This window comes from Podarcis liolepis, assembly GCF_965112155.1.
Source record: "Podarcis liolepis genome assembly, chromosome: 4".
Lineage (NCBI taxonomy): Eukaryota > Metazoa > Chordata > Lepidosauria > Squamata > Lacertidae > Podarcis > Podarcis liolepis.
In genome coordinates this window covers 54,687,097-54,709,687 of record NC_139558.1, presented here as the reverse complement: position 1 = coordinate 54,709,687, position 22,591 = coordinate 54,687,097, and the positions used below count along the sequence as shown (strand labels likewise).

General features: G+C 42.4%; 1 protein-coding gene across 5 annotated transcripts in view; it reads right to left on the bottom strand.

Annotated features, from left to right (window-relative positions):
* GART (phosphoribosylglycinamide formyltransferase, phosphoribosylglycinamide synthetase, phosphoribosylaminoimidazole synthetase) overlaps positions 1–22,591 on the bottom strand; it is a 37,895-nt gene that overhangs the window by 3,659 nt on the left and 11,645 nt on the right. For 3 of the 5 annotated variants that reach the window (XM_083500173.1, XM_083500174.1, XM_083500175.1), the window contains 15 exons: positions 15,590–15,764; positions 15,335–15,446; positions 14,563–14,631; positions 12,911–13,036; positions 12,614–12,701; positions 12,209–12,294; positions 10,431–10,599; positions 8,644–8,875; positions 6,375–6,469; positions 5,548–5,657; positions 4,716–4,914; positions 2,911–3,162; positions 1,694–1,846; positions 629–832; positions 192–320 (listed from right to left, as the gene is read on the bottom strand). In XM_083500173.1, coding sequence (XP_083356299.1) covers positions 192–320; positions 629–832; positions 1,694–1,846; positions 2,911–3,162; positions 4,716–4,914; positions 5,548–5,657; positions 6,375–6,469; positions 8,644–8,875; positions 10,431–10,599; positions 12,209–12,294; positions 12,614–12,701; positions 12,911–13,036; positions 14,563–14,631; positions 15,335–15,446; positions 15,590–15,764 — 2,199 coding nt within the window. Of the gene's footprint in view, positions 1–191; positions 321–628; positions 833–1,693; positions 1,847–2,910; positions 3,163–4,715; positions 4,915–5,547; positions 5,658–6,374; positions 6,470–7,637; positions 8,876–10,430; positions 10,600–12,208; positions 12,295–12,613; positions 12,702–12,910; positions 13,037–14,562; positions 14,632–15,334; positions 15,447–15,589; positions 15,765–22,591 lie in introns of those variants that run through there. The other 2 variants (XM_083500176.1, XM_083500177.1) reach the window with 1 other exon arrangement.

The window sequence follows — 22,591 nt, the reverse complement described above, 5'->3', positions numbered from 1 at the left end:
GTACCACCAGAAGGCCCTCAGAGCTGGATCTCAGTGTCCAGCCTGAATGATGGGGTAGAGACACTCCTTCAGGTGTGCAGGACCAAAGCTGTTTATGGTATGGTCTGACTAAACTACTTCAAAGCAGTCTTCCAGACTATGGCCTCAAAGATGGCATTCATTTCTCACAATGGAGAATGTAGGAGTCTCACCTGTTCCAGAGATGAGGACGCCGACCCTTGTTTTGCTTGGTTGGGTTTTGCTTCGTTGGCTGTGGAAGGACTCTATCCTATTTGCCTGTAAGGCTTGAAGTAAGTTATTGACTTCAACGTGGGCAGACCCTTCAGTTAAAAAAAGAAACATTAGCTGTAAATAAATAGAACTAAAAAATTAGAAACAAAGGGAGCTGCCTTCTACTGGGTCAGACCATTTGGTCCATCTAGCTCAGTATTGTCTACCCTGACTGACAGCAGCTCTCCAGGGTTTCAGACTGGGGACATTCCCCTGGAGATGGCAGGGGATGAACCTGGTACCTTCTGCATGCAAAACAGATGCAGTCCTAATTCAGGACTGCTGCAGCACCATCACCCCATTAAAAATAATCACCCTCACAAGTCATTCCCAGATAGATGAGGCTCTGCATAGTGACCTGATTGACGCCGAACAACTTTTCCAATCAGCCAGGCCTCTTCATGCCTCTGGATGTCCTTCAGGACCTGCCCAGCCAGCTCCTTCTGCACAATCAGGACTGAACCAATCCCACAATTAAATGTTCGAGCCATTTCTTCCTCTGACAGATTCCCCTCTTTCTGAAGCCAAGAAAAGATGTCCGGTATCTTCCAGCTTATAGCATCTGAAAATAACCAGAGTTGTATTGTAACACACTTTTTAAAAAATCAGTCAACAAGCATTACAGAGAAATTAAGCTGACAATTCTGATTGAACTTATTAAACATAAAAGTGATAAGCCCAGTAATAGCAAAAGATCCAATGGTTATCACTGGCAATTGAAGGAAATGTATTTAACCAATCTAACCATCTATTTTTAAAATTATCATATTTTTCAATTGATTCAAAATCTTTTCAAATCAACTAAGGCCACATTCACACCATACATTTAAGGCATAATATATATACCACTTTAAACAGGCCTGGCCTCCCACAAAGAATTCTGGGAGCTGTAGTTTGTTAAGAGTGCTGACAGCTAGGAGACACCTATTCCCCTCACAGAGCTACAGTTCCCATAGTAGTTTAACAATTGTTTTTCACAGGAAACTCTGGGAATCGTAGTGCTGTGAGGGGAATAGGTACTTCCTAACAACTCCCACACCCTTAACAAACTACAGCTTCCAAAATTATTTGGGGGAAGCCATGACTGTTTGAAGTGGCAACATAGTGGTTTAAATGTATGGTGTAAACTTAGACTGAGTGCCCACAAAAAGCCATAAAAGCCCACATAAAGCCCAAAAAAACTGGGATGAAAGGGAATGTCTAAATTTCATTTTACTCTTTATTAGTGAATGTGAAAATCCATCCTTAAAAAATCTTCAATCAGTCAATTTTGAGATAAAATGTGGATTTCAATAAATGGGGGCAGGAGGAGAAGGGAGAAACCGAGTTAAAGAAAGGAAAATGGCATCAATAAAAATTAAGAAATATTACATCAAGCTTGCAAGTTTTGCCTAGGTGTTCACCATGACCAAGATGTTCTTACCTAGAACTACCCCAAAGGATGCTGGGAGGACACGTGGAATGTTCTCCAGCAGCCCTCCTCCAGTGATGTGGGCGTAGGCCTTCACGTAGCCTGAACGAAGAACCGGCAGGAGAATCTTGCTATAGATTTTAGTGGGCGTAAGCAGTTGTTCTCCTGCGAACATAAGTCATTAAGAGGTTATTATGCAAAAGCATGATAAAGCACAAAAGCCCAAGCAGGATGAAATGCATCAAGGTGGCCTTACGAAGATATTGCTGTGGCCCTCCCTCATGAAAAGGGCTCCATATTAATTGCATTTCATGGCTTCTGCAGTCCTGCACCTGGGATCCACGTTCAATGTGGGGGTGTCTATAAGGGCTGGGGGGAGGGAAGAAAGCCTACACGCATAGACCTCTACATGCATAGACTTCCACAGAAGCTAGAACTCTGCATGACTTGCACTCTAGCTTACATTTTATTATTTTTATTTATTTCATAAAATGTACACACTGTTTGATTGTAAGCAAGCACAAACCGGTTTTACATAGGATGCCTATGCACACAGGCATTCCCTCTGCAGATGTCTATGCTTAATCCATGGATGTTAGAGGCAGGACTGGGGGGGGGGGGACATAAGATTAGCATCAGAAGGCGGAAGTGCAAATGTCACACAAGTACGCACAAAAATGGAAAGAGGTAAAAGTATTCTAACAGTTGCACGTACTCATTTTTCCTCACTAGTTGTCCTTTGATAGAAACCAGGGTCAGGAGCCTTTTCCAACGTGAGGGCCACATTCCCTCATGGACAGTGAACTGGGGGCCATATATTCCAGAGGCCGATGTGGCCAGAGGCAAAGAAGCAGATGTGACTCTCTTATCTTAAAACAGTTAGTTACATCCAAGCCATGCGAAATTGAGAGGCTTCAATGCACCTCCCCACATCCAAGCAAGTTGGAGTCACTATCACAGCTCGAGGTCACATTCCAAAAGCATAGGAAAGAAATTAAAGAAATGAAAACACCCAGGGAGGGGCTAGGTCTGTGAGGGGGCGGCGGCCTGGAGAGAGTTCCAGGGGCCAAAGAGAAAAGAGAAGCCTGGAAAACTACATTTGGCCCCAGGATCTGAGTCCCCCGCCCTTTGATAAAAAGACCCAAAATGTCCTAATAACTGAAAATTGACCAAAGGTTGCTCCCCGTGACATAGACAGAAGAGGAAAATGCTGTAATTACTGATCTTACCTAATGTCTGGTTACCAGAGCGGCCCACTGGAGGAGAGGAAAAATCTAAAGAGGACTTTTCGACAATCTTTCTCACAAGGCTAAACCCGTTGCTGTGAACACCAGAGGAAGCTATTCCAATAATCGCATCTCCCTCGACAATTCTGTCTAGCTTGGGAAGCATCTGGTTTCGTTCCACAGCGCCAACAGCAAAGCCCCCCAGGTCATACTCTCCCGGTGGATACATGCCAGGCATTTCCGCCGTTTCTCCTCCTGAGGTGGCAATAGAAGACAGAGAAAGGGACTGTGAGTGTTAAAGCAAAACCACTGGTGACCATTATAGGAACTCTACTTGCCAGATTCTTACATACACTGAAGTATAGCAAGCACAGCCTGTCTTAGATGGGGTTTTTGTGGTTTTTTGCTTGTTGATTACATTTTATTGAATTTTCAATAAAATTTGGAAGTTGTACATCCAAAGGAAGAAATGAAAAACAAGAACAAAATCATAGGTGCTTTTGGCACTCTTAAGGAATAGCACACAGAAAAACAGGAAACTGCCTTAAACAGAATCCTACCACAGATCTATCCTGCTCAATACTGCCCACACTGACTGCTAGCAACATTGCTAGGCTCTCAAGAGGAGTCCTTCCCAGCCCCATCTGGAGATGCCATTGGACTAAATTTGAGACCTTCTGTGTGCAAGGCTGATATTCTGCCACTGAGCATGTTCCCTTCCCATGTTGTGGATCATGCCATGAAAAATGATTCAGTTTCTCAAATTCTGCCCATTTTAAAACGGAGAAATCAGTCAACAACGTGTGAGGTATGTGTGTGTTACACGATTAAGTAAAGAACAAAGGATTTCAAAATGGAACAGCCAGAACAAGCAAAACAGCAGTTCTGATAAGTAAATAATCTAGGGAAAGGTCGCTATGAGAGTTTGCCTAAGTACAAAGTCACGGTGAGCCCACTCATGACGCAAGGAGAGGCGACTGTCTCAGGCAGCAGGATCCACAGGGGTAGCAGGTATAGATGTTTATTTTCCCTGTTGTTCCTGATGTAGATCTTCACCCACCCCTTCTTCCCTGGTGGGGACTGGGGTTGCCATTTTGTCATTTGACTCAGGTGCCAAAATGTCTGTACCAAGTTACACAACCAGGAGAATCACACAAGACAGTTCTTGCTGTTGTGCCACTTCAGACTGCTGATTGGGGCTGGTGGGGGGGGGGGAACAGATCATACGTTTGAAACCTCACCCATTATATAAACTCTTCCTACACACAGAAAGCTAGCATGTTAGAGGGAAAGGACTGGGACTGAATCCAGCCTTCTTTAGAGGCAGATTTAGGGCAGTGTGACTGGTTTCCCTGCACAGGGTGCTGAGCTGAAAGGGGGCACCTTCCCACCTCCTTCCCAAAGCCTAGCTAGCACTTGCCCAGCTTTGTGAAGGACACAAGAGGGCTCTACAACCCTGAGAGAGTCTTGCACCTCCTTCCCAAAGCATGGCCCCTTGCTTAGCTGGCTTTGGGAAGGCAGCGCAAGGGCGGGGGGGGGGGGGAGCATGAATTTTGGCCTGGCACAGGGCACCATATTACCAAGGCCTGCCCCTGCCTTTGACACTCTTCACCTCTTCAGAAGATTCCCCTTTTAAATTCCTCCCACTCATAAAACAGGGTACACTGTGATGACCCACTGCAAACTGGATGTGTAAACTGATTCTTGGATCCATAGCAGCCGGACACAGTATAAGTATATGAATCTACCTTCTGCAACATTAAGGTTTGCTTTTAACTAAATGCAGAAACCTGAGTGATCATTCCTACCGAGGAGCGCACATCCTGCCAGTTTACAAGCTTCAGCTATTCCAGCGATGACTGCCTGAGCCGTCCCGACATCAAGTTTCCCACAGGCAAAATAGTCCAGGAAAAAGAGGGGCTCAGCTCCCTGAGCTAGGATATCATTGACACACATGGCAACCAAGTCTTGACCAATGGTGTCGTGCTTATTGCATAGCTGGGCAATCTGTAATGAGAATTAGACAAATCACACCTGAGCTTGGCAAGACTTGGGAACATCAGAACAGCCCTCCTGGATCAGGCCACAGGCCCATCTACTCCAGCCTCCTTGTTCTCGTGGTGACCAACCAGATGCTTATGTGCAATAGCACTCTCACCACTTCTGAGTCCCAGCCACTGGTATTGAACATAACTGAGATTTCATTTTTAATTGCCATGGAAGGTACATAGGTGACTATAATCAGAGGAGACCCCAAGATACTTTTATGCAACTCCTATTTATATCAGCCAGGCTTGGGAAAGGGACATTGACACTATATTGTGCTCTTGGACATTTTTTCAAAAGTATACTGGAAAATGTGTTGGTTGCTAGGCCTCAGAAACTAGGCCCTTCCATTTGCTCTCCTGTGAAGGACTGTCATCCGTTTCAGACACATATCTGAATGTGATGCAAATAAAGTTAAGGAAAAAGGGTATTGTAGATGCCAAGGACTGAAGCAGGGACCTTTTGCATGCTCTGCTGCCAAACTATGATCCCTTTGCGTGGTAAACACTCAGTTACTAAGTAAAAATCCTGTTGTCAGCCTAACACCTTCAAAAACCCATTAAACCTGCCCGGTCCACACAACCTTCCCATTACCTTGAGCTTTGTTCCGACACCATCAGTTCCAGATACCAAAATTGGATCTTTATATCCAGCTGCTTTCAAGTCAAAGAGGCCAGCAAACCCTCCTAGGTCAGCATTGCAGCCTGCCAAGCAGGAAGAAAAGGACTCATTCACCAAGGTCTTGTTCACATGGTGGAGGTGATTTAGAGGCGGCTATAGAATTATTTGTCAAACCACATCCCTGATTGGTTTTGCCCTTCTTCAGATCTGGAAGCAGCACCGCAGAGCAAGCTGGGCAGGGAAAGGGGACAAAAGATCTTCCCACCATGGATCTCCCTGGTGCCTAGATTATTCTGCAGCCAATCAATTGGAATTAACAGCAAAGGTGAGGGATGAGCCTCTCCCTCCTGCTCTCCTTGCTCCTACATTTAACTTGCTCCACAATGTAATCCAATGCATTTTTACTCAGAATCAAGTCCCACTGTATTCAACTGGGAGAAACGTTCACCTTGCTCTGTTAACCTCTGCTTTACAAAAAATGTTAGGTGAGGGGTGGGTGGGATCTTGACGCTGCAGTCAGATAAAGGGTCTCTATCCAATATGGTATAGATATGTTAAATGGAATGATTTTCCTTAAATATATTCTGCAGGTCCTAACTACAGCACAATTCCAGTATTCTGAAATATCTGCATGATGGCTAAACTGCATGCCTCATCTGGAATTCTTAGTGCAAAACGTAAAATACAAGAGTTGCATATATATTTTTACAAAATAGTAAGGGGTATGGGTATAAAGAACTCAATTTTTCATGAACTTATTCTACAAATGTTTAAATTAGAATGTACAGATTTTATCTTACCTGGCCTAGATGTGGCCGCTGCTAAAGGTTTAATGTTCTGAACCAACGTGTTACCAGCTGCAATATCTACACCACTGTCTTTGTAAGTCAGGCCCCTAAAAGGGCAGAATAGCCAATAGTCAATTGAGTCATACATACAATCCATCTATAGCAGTATTTTCCAGTGCCAGTATGGAGGTGTAAGAATTCACTGGGAACCTTTCCTTTTCCTTTAAGAAGTATGAGTGAGAGTGTTTGCTCCAAAAGGCCTGATTTCAAAGGTCAGTACAGTGGTGCCCCGCAAGACGAATGCCTCGCAAGACGGAAAACCCGCTAGACGAAAGGGTTTTCCATTTTTGAGCTGCTTCGCAAGACGAATTTCCCTATGGGCTTGCTTCGCAAGACGAAAATGTCTTGCGAGTGTTCCGATTTTTTTCCACTCCCCCCCCCTTTTCTAAGCCGCTAAGCCTTTAATAGCCGCTAATCCACTAAACCGCTAATAGCGCTAATCCGCTAATAGGGTTGCTTCGCAAGACGAAAAAACCGCTAGACGAAGAGACTCGCGGAACAGATTATTTTCGTCTTGCGAGGCACCACTGTAGCTCTGTGGCAGTCCTTACAATCCCTGTGCTCTTAGAATGAGTGGTCCCTCAGCTGGGACTAGTTCCCTGCCCATCCCTGCCCCACACTTTTCACATTCCCAGATGTGTATCACAGCAGCTGCATGCTATTGAAGGAATAGGTCTACTCTGAAGTAAGCCCTACTGAATTACTGCCAGGTAAGTGGGAGTTAGGATTGCAGTCTTAGTTGACATGTGAGCCCAAGACTCCCGGGTCCAAGTCCAGTATCTGTTAAATGGATCTTGCTGACTTTTGTAAACAACAATATATTTTTCAGGGGTTTTCAGGCTTATCAGAAGTAAAACAGGAACATGCCCTGTAAAATATATCTTGTATACATAACTTGTAATATTTTGAAAGCTACACATCATTGTCATCAGCTAAGCCCAAATGCATTTTGAGTACACCATTTACTCTCCAGGCATAAACTCAGATGCACTAGCTATAAACTCAAATTCACTATCGCTGTTTAGGCTTAGAATGTGCGTGAACATGCATAGAAAGAGTCCTCTTACATCTGGCCAAATATTGCCTTGTCTGCTTTGGGGGGCGGGGGGGGGGAGGAGAAATCAACTCAATGGATAGAGAACACTACACAGATTCATATCATTTACCACTTCTAATCAAATACTACACATTCCATAAAAATAAAGCTAGATACTGCACCATTCTTAGAAACTTTATTGCATACACAAAAAGACTAGTATTACAGTATACTATCACCTGATGCCATATGCTTTCAGCTTTATACTAACAGTGTATTTCATTCATAGTAGAAGACTATTTTATAAAAAGTACTTCTTCAGTAGTTCATATTGTGTGGCACTGACAAAAACATTTAGGTTAAAGGTTAGATTAATTCTACCAGTGAAGCTGCATTAGTGCAAGATGGCAATTGATGCAGTTATACTGGTAAAAATGTATTTGCTTGATCTTTACAAGAGTAGCCTCCAAGTGGCTGTGTCAGAAGATTTTCACACGCTAGGACAGGGCTGGGGGTTAATGGGAGTTGTAGTCCAACAGAATTGGGGTGGTGGTGGTGCTCAGATTCCTATCCCTGCTCTATAGCCTAAGTGTACCAGCCTCTTGCATCCTCAACTTTTATTTCCTTCAAAAATGGATTAATTCGTAGTAATATGAAGAGATGTCAGTGTAGTCACTCTTAAGCATTTTCGGAGTAGCAACTTCATGTAGGTGCATGTTGCTGTTTCATTCTTCCCACCCACTAGAGTTTTTCACTTGTTAACAACAAATCTACATAACCTTACAAAGAATTCTGGGCAATGTAGTTCCAAGAGGAAACAAAAAAAGGTCTCTCTGTGAGAGCACTAATCTTCTCAAAAACAGGACAGATAAACTGGTTTAATATTGTGTCATGAATGTTGCATTAGTAGCCGTGGAAAAAGTAAGTGTAAGCCATCTTATGTTTTGCTCAACAGTGTTTTCAGTAAAAGAAATACTTATTCATTACCCATTAATTAATCCTAGTTGTTTTAGAGATAATGCACAAGGATATCCATTAAGAATAGTTATATGAGGATATTGTATAATATATTGATACAAGATTTTACTGAAACATGGAATGATTATGTAGCGATTTGCATGGATTATGTCTTATGTTTAACACATATTCTTACTATCGCCTTCTGATTTGGCCTCAGATAGGTACCTGGATTCTTTAAGGAAAGCTATAGCCCGATAACCAATATCCTTTCTATAAATGGCCCCTTTGAACTGGATGACTCCTACTCCTTTGTTGGCTTCTTCCAGTGCGGTGACAAGGTCCTTCTTGATAGCTGTCACAGTGAGGACTCTGCCGCCATTGGTCACCACTTTGCCATCTTTCATGGCTGTGCCTGCGTGGAACACCTGCAAACCCAGCTCTTTCGCCCGAGGAAATCCTATAAGGTGAGAATTTATTTATTTTTTAAAGTTTCCTGAAACCTTTTGCCATACATCTATTGAGTGCACAAGCAATTATAAATATGCCTAACCAAATAAAAATGGCAGTGAACTCAACCCATTAATAAATAAAAAGTTGATGAAAAAGGACACGTGTGGGCCAGAACTGATCTGTCTGAAACCTCTACGGTAGGAGTGGCTTATAAGTGGTTGGCGCGAAGTTGCTGGTTCATATGTGGCATCTATCCTAACATCATCCTCTTTTATGTCTGCCTCCCTCATTAGAAACCTTCAGAAGAATTTTAAAATATGGCTGGAAGATACTGTTCCCAGCAACCCTGAAATCACTGGCTGAGAGAATGTTTTAAAACTGTTTTTAGAATACTTTAAAATATGTCTTTTTCATTGCTGATATCCCTGGGCTCCTTCAGGAGGAAGGGCAGACTATCTATTGAGATGTTGATGATGGTACTGTTAGCTATGTTGGCTGGAGTCCAATGATATCTAGAGAATCATAAGTTAGGTACCCCTGTTCTATGAAATTACATCCCAACATTTGACACCGTTCTGTGACTTGAGTGACAGGAAATAAATCAGTGCTAAAACAATTAAAAATAAAATAAAAAGCCATTGAAAACATTTATGGTAAAATAAAAACATGTAAAATGCATTGCTTTCTCTTGATAATACATTATCAAGGGCGAACAAAGGCTTCAGTTTACTTGCTGGCATTCACACACGCACACACAAAGAGGACAGAGACAAAAGCACCCACCCACCCACCCAAAGACCTCCTCACTCCCTTCCACCTTATCTTGTTCGAGACATATGGTTTACTGCAGGGCTGGGCAAAAGCATATCTCCAGGTAGCCAGACTGCCTGTATTTTATGGTTGTTGCTGTTCCTTCTCGCCTTCTGATAAGGTGTCATTGCATAAGGTGGCTATGGCCACCAAGACATCCATGTAAGTTACCAAGATGGCCACATGTTTTGCAAAGGGATACCAAGCAGAAAGGGCCCTAAAGCAACTGCTCTGAGGGGGGCCGAGTTACTGAGAAGCTTCTCTTCTTTCGGCAGCCTGTAAATATGATGACTGAAAGTGGGAGTGCGAGGTCTCAAAGGCTACAGCCCAACACCCTGGGGTAAACCTCTTTGACCTCAGTGGGGCTTACTTCAGAGTAGACATGTATAGGATTGCTCTCTAATGCTGCAGCCCCAAGCCCCTTTGACTAGGGAATAAACCCCAATGAAATCAAAGGGATTTACTACTTACTTAAGTAAAAGGAGTTATCTATTACCTAAATATACAACCAGTGTCTGGCTATACTGTAACCAGTCTTTTCTTGCAGAAATTAAAGTTGCTCTTTGTATTCTGAGACAAAGTGGAAACTATCGCTTTAGAAATCAAAAGCAGACCCTCAACTGGTTAAAACAAAAGCGTTTGTTATTTGAGATAGCCAAACTGCAAGAGACTCACATAGCCTCTTGTCAATCACATGAAAGTGGAAGGATATAATGTTCTACATGTTTAGAACCTGGGTGTCAGTTTCCTACCTGTTATTTCCAAACCCTTAGGATAGTTTCCTGGATAGCCTTCACTAGCCATGACTACAGTCACAGCTGCCCAGTCTTCTAACCATACAGGCATGTGGAAAGATAATTTTTGATCCATCGTTGCTTGTATAACCTCATAAAGGTCACTCTTAAGTAACGGGAGAATTACCTACATAAATATAGACCAGAGTTAGGCACATCTTTCTGGTGTTACTTTTTTAAAAATAAGAAAACTAGAGAATTTACTCCCAGTGAAATACCATGGAAATGACAAGAAAGTTAAAGAAGCATTTCAATGTATATTATATAATGTATGCCATCCCAAGCACATTGATTAGGAAACATATTTTATTAAAACATGTAGAATGAGTTGGTGTAGACACACAAGTATACTGAACTTTAACAATATATTAAATATACCTTGCAGTGAAGTATAGTACAGTAATGAAGATCAGAGAATTAGACTGTGGTACTTTCCCATTGTGGCTATCTCATATATAAAAATGTATATATATGTGTATATGTTTATATATGTGTGTGTGTGTGTAATTTTATTTATTAAAGAGGTAACAGAAACAAAGCAAGAATCCTCAAACGAGAAAAAAGGGTAAGTAAATATGTGATTATTAAATGATACTGCAAATAAAGCTGCTTGATCGATGCTCACAATATGATCACACATTACATTTAAACCAATGCTTATACAATCGTACCTTGGTTGTTGAACGCCCTGGAACTCGGACATTTTGGTTCTCGAATGCCGCAAACCCAGAAGTGGTTGTTCCCGGTTTGCAAATGTTCTTTTGGAACCCAAATGTCCGACGAGGCTTCTGATTGGCTGCAGGAGCTTCCTGCAGCCAATCAGAAGCCGCGATTTGGTTTTCAAATGTTTTGGAAGTCGAACAGACTTCCAGAACGGATTCTGTTCGACTTCCAAGATACGACTGTACTCAAAACACATAAAATAATGCAACTGCTATTTAATCATTCAGAAGAAACATTTAGAGCCATGGTACGATGGCATGATGTGCTACTTGTACTGCCACATTGCAGTGCAGTACACTATCTTCATATAACAGCTTTCTCTCGTCTACCTGTCAAACCTGCTTCCCTGGGAGTACCAGTTGCCCCCCTCCAGTCACTAACCCAGAGGCAACGGAAGTGTATGGCAGGATTGATGGCTGTGAGAATGAGATTTGCTGACAGTGCACTTAGCAAGACTGGTGGAGCCTTGGCCCACCCCACAAAGAAGGGAGGGGTTCAGTTCAAGCGCACAAATAGTGACTCACCATTCAAATACATCTTTGATGCAAAAAATGCAAAAATTTGCTATTGCACAACTGCAGGAATTTTATTAAGGAAATCAATTAAAATTCTGGTTGCTGGAACTTAACAAGAAAAAAAGAACAATGAGCTTTCTGTGTTAGAAACTACTGCTTCTAGGTGCTTATCATACAAATAGGTCTCCTACAGCATCTCAATTACTTCCACTCTTCCAATATTGTAAGAGTGCATAGTAACATTACTTTGCAGAAGTGTTTTAATATATAATAATAAAATAATATATATTTTTAAATAAAAGTTTGATCTGCCAATGCATTCTGAGGGATAACTGAATTAGTCCAGCCTGATCCAATCCACAGAGGGGTTTGGGAAAGAAAAAAGGTTAAAGCGCAATCTAACACATATCTGCTCAAAATGAAATCCCATTGAGTTGAATGGGGCTTTCTCCAAGGCAACTGGATGTACTGCAGCCCAAGATCTACAGTGTCACTCACCTGACATTCCGGGTCACCAAATCTACAGTTGAACTCTAAGACTTTAGGTCCATCTTTGGTTAGCATTAATCCAGCATACAGGACACCTAAAGGAAAAAGGCACAAGATATTGAGGACAAACACAACTGGTACATTTTAAAAGAATGTTGCATTATTTTAAGATTATGACTATTATTTCCACCATCTAGAGAAGTATGTGAAGCTTTGTCTGCAATTGTTTGCATTCACCGCAGTTGTCTACAATTAGTTGCATTTTTGGACTGCTGTCATTTAAAAAACAAAACACTGCTTTAACTCATAGAGCAGATGCTCAAAGTAGAACTATTGAAATCAATTGACTTCAATGGGTCTACTTTGCATATGGCTAATGATGGATATCACTCGTATAATGATACTCCCACTTACCTATGTAAGGAATACCCTCTTTTCTCATACCATCAACTGTTTTCTGGAGAACAGAATTTCTGATTTTCAGAAGAAGTTCCTTGGACAGCTAATAAAATGTGACAAAAGTAGAGCTTTTAAGAATGTAGAAAATTTAACCAATTCTAGCAATATGAATCTATTGTGTCATGCTTTTTTTTTTTTTTTTTTTTTTTGCTCCTGGTGTCAAGAATCTGTTTTTCCTGTTACTCAGCTCTGATGACAGGTGCTCTTTAGTAATAAGCTCTGACAAAGAAGCCCTGTAAACGTGAGTTTTACCTGAGGTGCTGGGGAATATGCACCCATGCCGCCTGTGTTTGGGCCCTGATCTCCATCCATTAAGCGTTTGTGATCCTGGGCAGGTGGCATCGGGGCAACAGTGACGCCATCCGTAAAGCATAAACACTGTAAGAAAAACAAGGTAAACCATGGATGGTTTATAACTATGCCAGGTAATAACAGAAATTAACTCAGTGTCCAGGTTTAAAAAGATGATTATTAATAAGTTGCTAATTATGAGTAGTGACCTCCTAATGATGGGAGACAGTCCAAGGTATAGGTAGGTAGCCGTGTTGGTCTGATGCAGTCAAAATAAATTGAAAAATTGTCCAGTAGCACCTTAGAGACCAGCTAAGTTTGTTCTGGGCATAAGCTTTTGTGTGCACGCATTTTTTTTTTAATTTAGTCCAAGGTATTTTACTTTTACTCAGTTGGCATTTCTCTAAACAATATACAATGGTACAATACTTTAAGTTCATTTACATTCATTTAAACAAATGCAATATTTGAAAATGGAGATCTCTTATACAAATTAGGAGCCAGGCAAATTATGCAAATGTTGATATAATTCATAATATTTTTCTGAAGGTGCTTGGTGAAATCCAACAATAGTCATACTTGGAGCAGACCCCTTAAATCAGTGAGCTGAAGTAATTTGATTTCAATGGGTCTGCTCTAATATGATCCAGCGGGATGCCACCCACCATTTCTGGAAACAGAAGTATTAAATTCCTTTCTAACAATTAAATATACATTCCATGCTTTATGGGTGGCCTCAGGAGTGGGTGTTTTGTATTATTAATATGCTGCTGCTGTTGTTGCTGGGTTGTTGTTTTTTTGGCACAGGGTCCGTCCCCCCCCCGAATCCATATTTGATTTGAAATGGAGTTCTTACTCTTATGACTGATCAATAATATCCAGCAAGAGCCAGGGATCAATATTTAGGATCACTCAAAAGGAAGCCAATTTGAAAGCATGGAGACAGATTCAACTGAACAGTATCACTAGTAGATGCTAATACGATGAGTCCTGCTAGTGTAACTGGGTCATTACACTAGTTGGTCTCTAAGGTGCTACTGGACAATTTTTTTGTCCAAGGTATTTTACTTTTACTCAGTTGGCATTTCTCTAAACAATATACAACGGTACAATACTTTTCTTCTCCCCACATGCCCTCCCAAATCAGCTCTGAGGAGTCAGTACAGTACATGTTGGGAGGAGAGGGGAGATTGTTCTGTGTGGAAAGCACAAATGCTTGCACTGACGGAACAACTGTAACATTGCAAGGCCAAGTCCCGCTCAGCAATGCAGTATTTTGATTACATATATAGAATATTTTTTGTTTTGGCAACTCACATAGGTAGAGCTCAAAACAGTGCCACCATAGTCTATCTCAGTGAGTAGCTTTTAAGTCCTTAAGTAGTAAGGACTTGTACTTAATATACAGAATGGGCATTACCTGGCCAAAGTTAAGAACATTTGCTGAAAACAGTAAGTGATAAAAGTGATTAACCAACTGGACTTGCTTTATGTGTTGCATGATGGACATCAGGTGGGATCCAACAGAGCTGCTCCATGAATGGGAAGGAATTTCAGTGAATGGAAGACAAGTTGTATCAGAAAGGCTGCCAGACATTATAGGATATACTTACAGAGACCTCTTCTCCATCAAGAAGCTCCTCAACAACAACCGTTTCTCCGGCTGTTCCAAAGGTTTTATCCTGCATGAAAAGTACATATCTATGAAAAGTATACATACATATCTGAACACAGACTTTCCTTTGTAATAGTATTCTAGCAAATAGAATCTGCCTGATCCAGCAGAGAAGAAAGAACAAATGCTTTGAAACGCATTCTCAATCTTCTTCAGAAACCCAGCAATATAGCAGAGACCTTCTCAAACTGTTTCTATTTTAAGATATCATACATTTCAAGTTCCATGGAAGAATTCGCTCAGATGAAAGCAATACAATAAATACCCCCTTAAACCATGGATAGAGAACTTGTGGCCCTACACATGCTGTTGGACTCCATCTCCCATCAGCCTCTGTAATCACGGCCAAAGGTCAGGGATGATGGGAATTGTAATCCAGCAACAACTGGAGCTCACAGGCTCCTTACCCTTGCTTTAAATGATAGTTCTACACATCCTTAATAGCACAGTTAATGCTTACTCAGTAGTAAGTCTCTCTGCATACTCATAGGTAAGCATACATAGTACATAGGATTGCAGTCTAAGTGGCACTGCAATTCTAAACATGTCTCAGAAGCAAGTCCAGTGCATTCAGTGAAATTTACTCTCCACTAAGTGCATTGAGGAGTGCAGCCTCAGTCCTGGTTTGGCCCAATACTAGGCTCCCAGGAAACAATTTTAGGTGTAATCTTAATGATAAAATTATTTTTATTAATACATTCCTAACTTACTTGCATTATTTCATGGACAGCTTTGCACGCATCTTCTTTATTAGAGGCCACAATCACACCTTTTCCGGCTGCCAGACCACTTGCCTTTACAACTAGGGCAGGGAAAGCTGCACTAAACGGGGGGGGGGGGAAGCAAGTAAGTAAGTAAGTAAGAGGAATTTCATTCAGATTTCAAGCTCTATACACATTCTCAAAAGCAGGGAAGATGCAACAAAAATAGACAAAGAATTATCCCCGTGCTGAAAGATGCTGTACCTGGTAATAAAGGCACATGCTTCTTTTGCATTAGTGAAAGCTTTCCATCTTGCAGTTGGAATGTCATGACGATCCAAAAAGGCTTTGGAAAAGCTCTTGCTGGACTCTAGTTGAGCTGCCTTTGCAGTAGGACCAAAACATCTAACGCCAGCAGCTGTCAAGTCATCAACAATTCCTAGCAGCAGAAATAATCCAAAGTGTTATGTATGGGTTTTATGAAAAGAGTTAATTGAAAGACAATCATGGATCTAACACTGTACTCTTGTAGCACCCTGCTTGTGGTTAACGCTTAGCTGGAATGAAATATTCAACGCAGCAATAGAGAATTTAAAATAATTATTTATTTGTCAGACAAATAAATGAGAGGCACAGTGGTATATGGTTACCAAGCTCTGGCCTGGCCTCCTGCCATTATGGCCAGCACTTATATTCCCTTAATCCAGCCCCCTTTGCTCCTCCTGTGGCTGCCTCTGTCCAATCAGCCTGGTTGGATTTCCTATTGGCTGATTGCTAGAACCAATCACAAAAAGATACACCCATATCCTCCTGTCCTTATATGGAGGACAAAGAGCTATATATAAATGACAAATAAGTAATAATATATCTTACATGTGTCTCAACAAGGAATCTTAATTACCAGCTCACCTCTTGCCCTTCCTGCCCTATTGCCTTCTAAAACAAATGGTTAATCTTAAATTTTTATCTTAAACATATGTCAAGGATCTTGAGTTTCACATCAACATTGAAAGATATCCTTCATTTGAAGGTTTCTAAACAAATGTCTGGCAGCTAATATATCAGGACAGCATTTGATGGCGTCTTCTTGTCTGGCAAGAGGCTGGACTGGTGGCTGACTTAATTTCAAGATAAATACAACTCTTCTAGCATTTGTTAAATCCTTTGCATAATTACATTTAAACCAACATATTTAATACACAACACAGATAGCCTCTTAAAAGGAATAAGGCCTTTTTAAAGTAGAGAGAGAAAGAAAGAAAAAAGAACTCAGTTTAGAACAGTTTCAGAAGCAGCCTCTTCAGTTTACATCCCCCCCCCTTCTCCCTCCTTTCCAGCCTCAAAATAAAATAGGAAGAAGCTTCTTTTTCCCCAGCCAAGCCAGTTGCCTTTTCTCTCAGTTTAAGGAAGAAACAGCTTTAAAAAGACTTCCCAGCTAGATGCTTTTTCTCCCATTTACCTCTGGCCTTAGAAAATACAGCTCAAGGTTTTAAGAGAGGCCCATGGTATCATTTTACTGGGAGGCACATTGGCATTTTACTATTTACTCATTCCTAATCATGTTTATCTCTGCCTTTGTTATCTTCTATAACATGTAGGGTCAATGTCATTACTCAGTCTGTAATTTCAGCTTTTACGACTTTGAGAATTGTTTTCTGCTATCAATCAAGTGGGGGCCCCTTGTCTTAGGAGAATGGCCAAGGTTTTCTCTGCCTGGCATGAAACGATTGAAAATCTACTTTTGAAAATCTAAGCCCTCTTTAATATACAAGTCCTAATCAAACATTAATAAAATGCAGGCTTATGCCTGATGCCTCATTCCCCCCTTTCAAGCTCAAGGACCTTCATCCCAAGTGTCCTTGATAGCTTGACCTTCATCATATTCCTGAGGTAAAGCTCTGTATAGGGCCATGATATGAGGTAGAGTTTCATTTGAAACCATCTTGCTAATTGTACTTCTAAAACATGAAATGATACATGGCATCATACATAAAACCATTACCACTACTGTCAAGAAAAACAAGCAAGACAATAGTATCCCTTTGAGTCCTGTGACATTAGGTAACCAATTGGTGAGCCATCCCATATCCCATCCTTCCCATGTTTGTACTGGGACATGTGCTATATTCTCCATCTTTGTGGCCAACACACGGATTGCCTCACCATTATCTGAAATGTTAAAGCAACAGGCATTCCCTGTCAAGTTCAAGACTCCACATAGGCCTCCCTGCTTGGCAAGTACATAATCCATTCCCATTTTCAGCTGCAAAATGGCGGCTCTACTTTCATCCAACTGTTGTGCAATAAGTCTCAAACTCCGGGCCGTTGCATTGGTTACAAGTTCCACTACTGCTTGCAATCGAATTATTCTGTTTAGATTATAAATAGGATCCCGTGCCCCTTGTATGAGCTCACCAGGATTCCAGGAGGCAGGATCATAATAGGCTATAATGCGCTCTGGTGGCCAATCATCAGTACCGCTCCAACTTTGGGTACTTCCTCCTGCTATATGAGAAATATCGGCGTTTCTTCGTGTACGCTTGGGCAAATTAGTAGGCATAATCCACATTGGTGGTAATACCCATCCCAGGAAACAAGTCCCACTCCATTTGGAGGGGAGTTTCTTGTATGCCCATTCTCCACATATCCACCACAACCATCGTGTCTGAGGTCTTTGGTACGTGGAGTACAGAAGGCGAAATAGCAAAAGAGGTAGAGAGTTCACAGTGCAGTATGTTAGATTGCCTTTTTCTGTCACAGTTATGTTCCATACCACTTTCCATGCATGAATAAAAGGAGGTGCACAGGGCAAGGCATCCCGAGTTCGATAGGTAGTATCGTGTGCCCAGGTATTCTTAATATTATCCCAAGTATAGTGACAATGAGAAGAGCCTATCATGGTAGAATCAGCTGCATCTGATGATTTATGTACACAGAATTCCCCTTGTACAGGTATAACTCGTAATGGTTTAGTTGAGTTCCATCCGGGGAAATTCTGTACTTCTGTTTGGTGTGGTATTTCGCTTACCATACCAATGGCATCTAATGGTATCGGTAATAAGGGCATACCTCCCTCTGAATCATCTGGCCCAAGAGAGCAAACAAGGCAATTGGTCCTATTTGCAACATTGGCTACCATTTCAGCTAAACCTACCCACATATTGTGGTCATGGTGGAATCCATATTTAGTCAATTTGGCCAGATTCAAGGACCCTTCCCCTTCCCAAGGGATCAGGATTAATAATAGAATCATGTTGATGTCTAGCATATGCATTCCTTCCACAAAAGATTACCTTATAGTGATAGCAAATAAATATTAGTCCCAATATAATTCCCCCAGTGACAGAAATGGGGAACCACCAAGACCAAAACATATATCCCGAGGATCCCCAATGAGTAATATCTCTGATAATTGTTCCACAAGGGGGTGGGCAGTCAATTAATTGTATAAGAGAATCTGTCCTTTCACAATCGCTGGTTCAGATGCTCCTCAAGCTTCAGGCGTGCGCAGGTCAGCCAGCTTCCAGGTTGTGGCTGCAGCAGGCCGGTCGTCAAATGTTGCCCGTGACCTAGCCCGTTCCCGGTAGGGCTAGATACAGGGGTTTTTGGAGAGAGTCAGTTTAAGAGGATTAGAGGGGTCACCTTTGCACGTCCAACTGCCTTCGGACTTCTTCAAACGGGAGTGATGAATCCAGGGGGTCACCTCAGCTACCTTCACCGCTGTTGGAGTAGAGAGCAAGACGGTGTAAGGTCCACGCCACTTAGGTGCAAGTGGATCACGTTTCCACTCTTTCACCCATACGCTATCGCCAGCCTGGAACTGATGAATCGGCTCGGCAATGCTGCACGGCGTGCGTTCGAGGGCCCACCTGTTAAGAGAAACAAAAACACGGGAGAGAGATTGCACTTGTCCCTGTGTCACATGGTCTCCTATTTGTTTAAGATCAGCTGGAATATCCTGAACAAAGGAGGGCGGTCTCCCATACAGGAGCTCAAAAGGTGACAACTTAAGTCTTTTTGTGGGTGCACACCGAACACGAAACAGTGTTATGGGTAACACATCTACCCATCCCAATCCCGTTTCCTGGGTTAATTTTGCCAATTGGGTTTTCAGAGTCCGATTCATTCTTTCAGTTTTCCCTGAACTCTGAGGCCTATAGGCTGCATGCAGTCTCCATTTCACTTGTAGGACTCGACATACTTCTTGTACTACTTGATCAATGAACGCTGGCCCATTGTCACTTCCAATGCATCTAGGTAATCCAAACCTCGGGATCAATTCAGTGAGGAGTCTCTTAGTTACCTCTCGTGCCTTTTCAGTTCGGGTGGGAAAAGCTTCAACCCATCCGGTAAGAGTATCTACAAACACAAGGAGATACTTGAATCCCTTAGAAGGGACCAGCTCTGTGAAGTCCACAATTAGGCTTTCCATGGGGACATATCCCACATGTTGGATTCCAGGAGGTTGTACCGGTCCCTGCCTGGGATTGTTTTTAGCACAAAGAACACATTTCTGTGAAATGCAAGTTGCTAATTGTGATAGGTTAATAATATACAACTTCCGACTGAGACTCTCTCTGGTTGCAGTACCGCCAAGGTGAGTAGACTCATGATAATTTCTTACAATTGTGCCTGCTAGATGATGAGGTACATAAATCCTATTATCTGGCAGGATCATCCAACCGTCCTTCACGACTGCTCCTTCCTGTTCAGCCCACTTCCTCTCTTCTGGGGTATAGTGAGGTTTAACTTCTTCTGGAGCTACCTCTGGTATGAGGGCTGCTATAAATCCTCCCACAGGCTTTTGGGCTGCCTCTCGAGCTGCTTTGTCAGCAGCATGATTTCCTCTGGTTATTGGATCCCTTCCTCGTCCATGACCTTTGCAGTGCATTACAGCAATCTGTTCTGGAGCCCATACTGCTTCTAACAGGATTTCTACTTCAGGTCCATATTTCAAGGCCTTCCCGTGGGCTCCTATTAGACCTCTTTCTTTCCATAGAGCACCATGTGCATGCAGGGTTAAGAAGGCATATTTAGAATCAGTATAGATGTTTGCCTTACATCCGGCTGCCAATTGCAGAGCTCTAGTTAAACCTATAAGTTCAGCTTTTTGTGCCGAGGTGCCAGCAGGCAAAGCTTCAGCTTCCACAACTTCCTCATTGGTGACCACAGCATATCCTGCTCGTCTGGCACCTTCATGCAGGTAACTGCTACCATCAGTATAATATACAACATCTGGATTTTTCAATGGTTCATCTTTCAGATCGGGTCTACTGGAATAAACTTCATCCATTATTTGGAGACAATCATGTGATTCTTCATCATCTACCTCTGGTAGGGGCAGCAAAGTCGCTGGATTGAGCATATTCACTACTCGTAGATGAATCCTGGGATTTTCACACAATAGGCCTTGGTACCTAGCCATCCTTGGGTTCGTTAGCCAATAACTACCCTTATATTCCATGAGTGTCAGAACAGCATGAGGTACATTCACATACATCGTCTGGCCGAAGGTAAATTTATCAGCTTCTTTGACAAGGCTTGCAGTGGCCGCTACTGCCCTTAGGCATGGAGGCCATCCTTTTGCTACTGAGTCCAATTGTTTTGACAAATAAGCTACTGGACGGTTCCAACTTCCTAATCTCTGGGTCAGGACTGCCGCTGCAATCCCATTCTGTTCATGTACATACAGCTGAAAGGGTTTTTCCGAATTAGGCAGTCCAAGGGCTGGGGCCTCCATAAGTCGTTGTTTGATAACTAAAAAGGCTTGTTGCTGCTCAGGTCCCCATACGAATGGGTCCTTTTCTGCACCTCGAGTGCTTTCATGTAAGGGTTTGGCCAGACTGCTGAAATCAGGTATCCATAGTCTACAAAACCCTGCTGTTCCCAGGAATCCTCTGAGTTGTTTCCTTGTGGTAGGTTCCTTGATAAGGCAAATAGCTTCTTTCCTCTCTGGCCTCAATGCTCGTTGTTGGTGTGAGATGTCAAAGCCCAAATATTTGACCTTTTCTAAACATAACTGTGCCTTTTTCTGGGAAACTCGGTAGCCAGCTTGCCAGAGCAAGTGGAGCAGTTCCTCTGTACCTTCTTTACAGGTATCAAAATCCTTTGCTGCTAGTATAAGGTCATCTACATATTGCAGAACCACCTTTTCTCCAGGTATTGAGGGGTAACTTGTTAGATCCTTCGCCAAGGCAGTGCCAAATAAAGTTGGGGAATTTTTGAATCCCTGGGGCAATCTTGTCCAAGTTAGCTGGCCTTTTGTTCCTGTTAAAGGGTCTTCCCACTGGAAGGCAAATATAGGTTGGCTCTGTGGTGCCAGCCGGCAACAGAAGAATGCATCTTTCAAGTCCAATACAGTAAAAAATGTTGCTTCTGGTGGGATCAAACTCAGCAGGGTGTATGGGTTTGGTACATTTGGGTGCAAGGTCTCGATAGCCTGGTTTACGAGCCTCAAGTCCTGCACTGGCCTGTATTCATCTGTCCCAGGTTTTCGAACAGGCAAAAGGGGTGTGTTCCACTCTGATTGGCAGGGCTTAAGCAGACCATATTTTAATAGGCGGTCCAAATGTTTCTGGATGCCCTCTGCTGCTCGCCGGGGTAAAGGATATTGCTTTACAGATACAGGGGTAGCCATAGGTTTTAAGGTTACTACAATTGGAGCTATATTCTTGGCCATTCCTGGTGGGCTATTTTCGGCCCATACTCCTGGTGGCACCTGTAGAGTTCGGAGGAGCTTGTTTAACTCTGTATCCAATGTGGGTTGGACTTGCAGGGCTGACATTAGGCGCCATGATTGTTCCTTAGGTACTGAGAGGGAAATTATTCCTGCTGCCTTTGATGGCAATTTCATTTCTGGACCTCGAGGAGTGAAGGTGATTTGGGCCTGCAATTTGGACAGCATATCTCTACCTAAGAGAGGTATTGGACACTCAGGTATATACAAAAACTGATGGGTTAAACGATGTCCCCCAATCTGGCATTCCAAAGGTTGGAGGAAAGACCTCTTAGCTGACTGACCAGTGGCACTTTTAATGACTACACTTTTGGATGCCTTTTTCTGCAATAGTTCTGGGAGTACTGAGTATTCAGCCCCAGTATCAATCATAAAGTCTATTAAATGGCTTCCTAATTGGATCGTGACCGTGGGCTCCTGGAAGCCTAACTTTATGGAGTCCGGTCTTTCCTAGTCTTGGGTAAAATCCTCCTCTGCCAGTCCAATGACATTGTCCCTACTCCGTCCTTGTCCAGGTCTCTGATATCTTC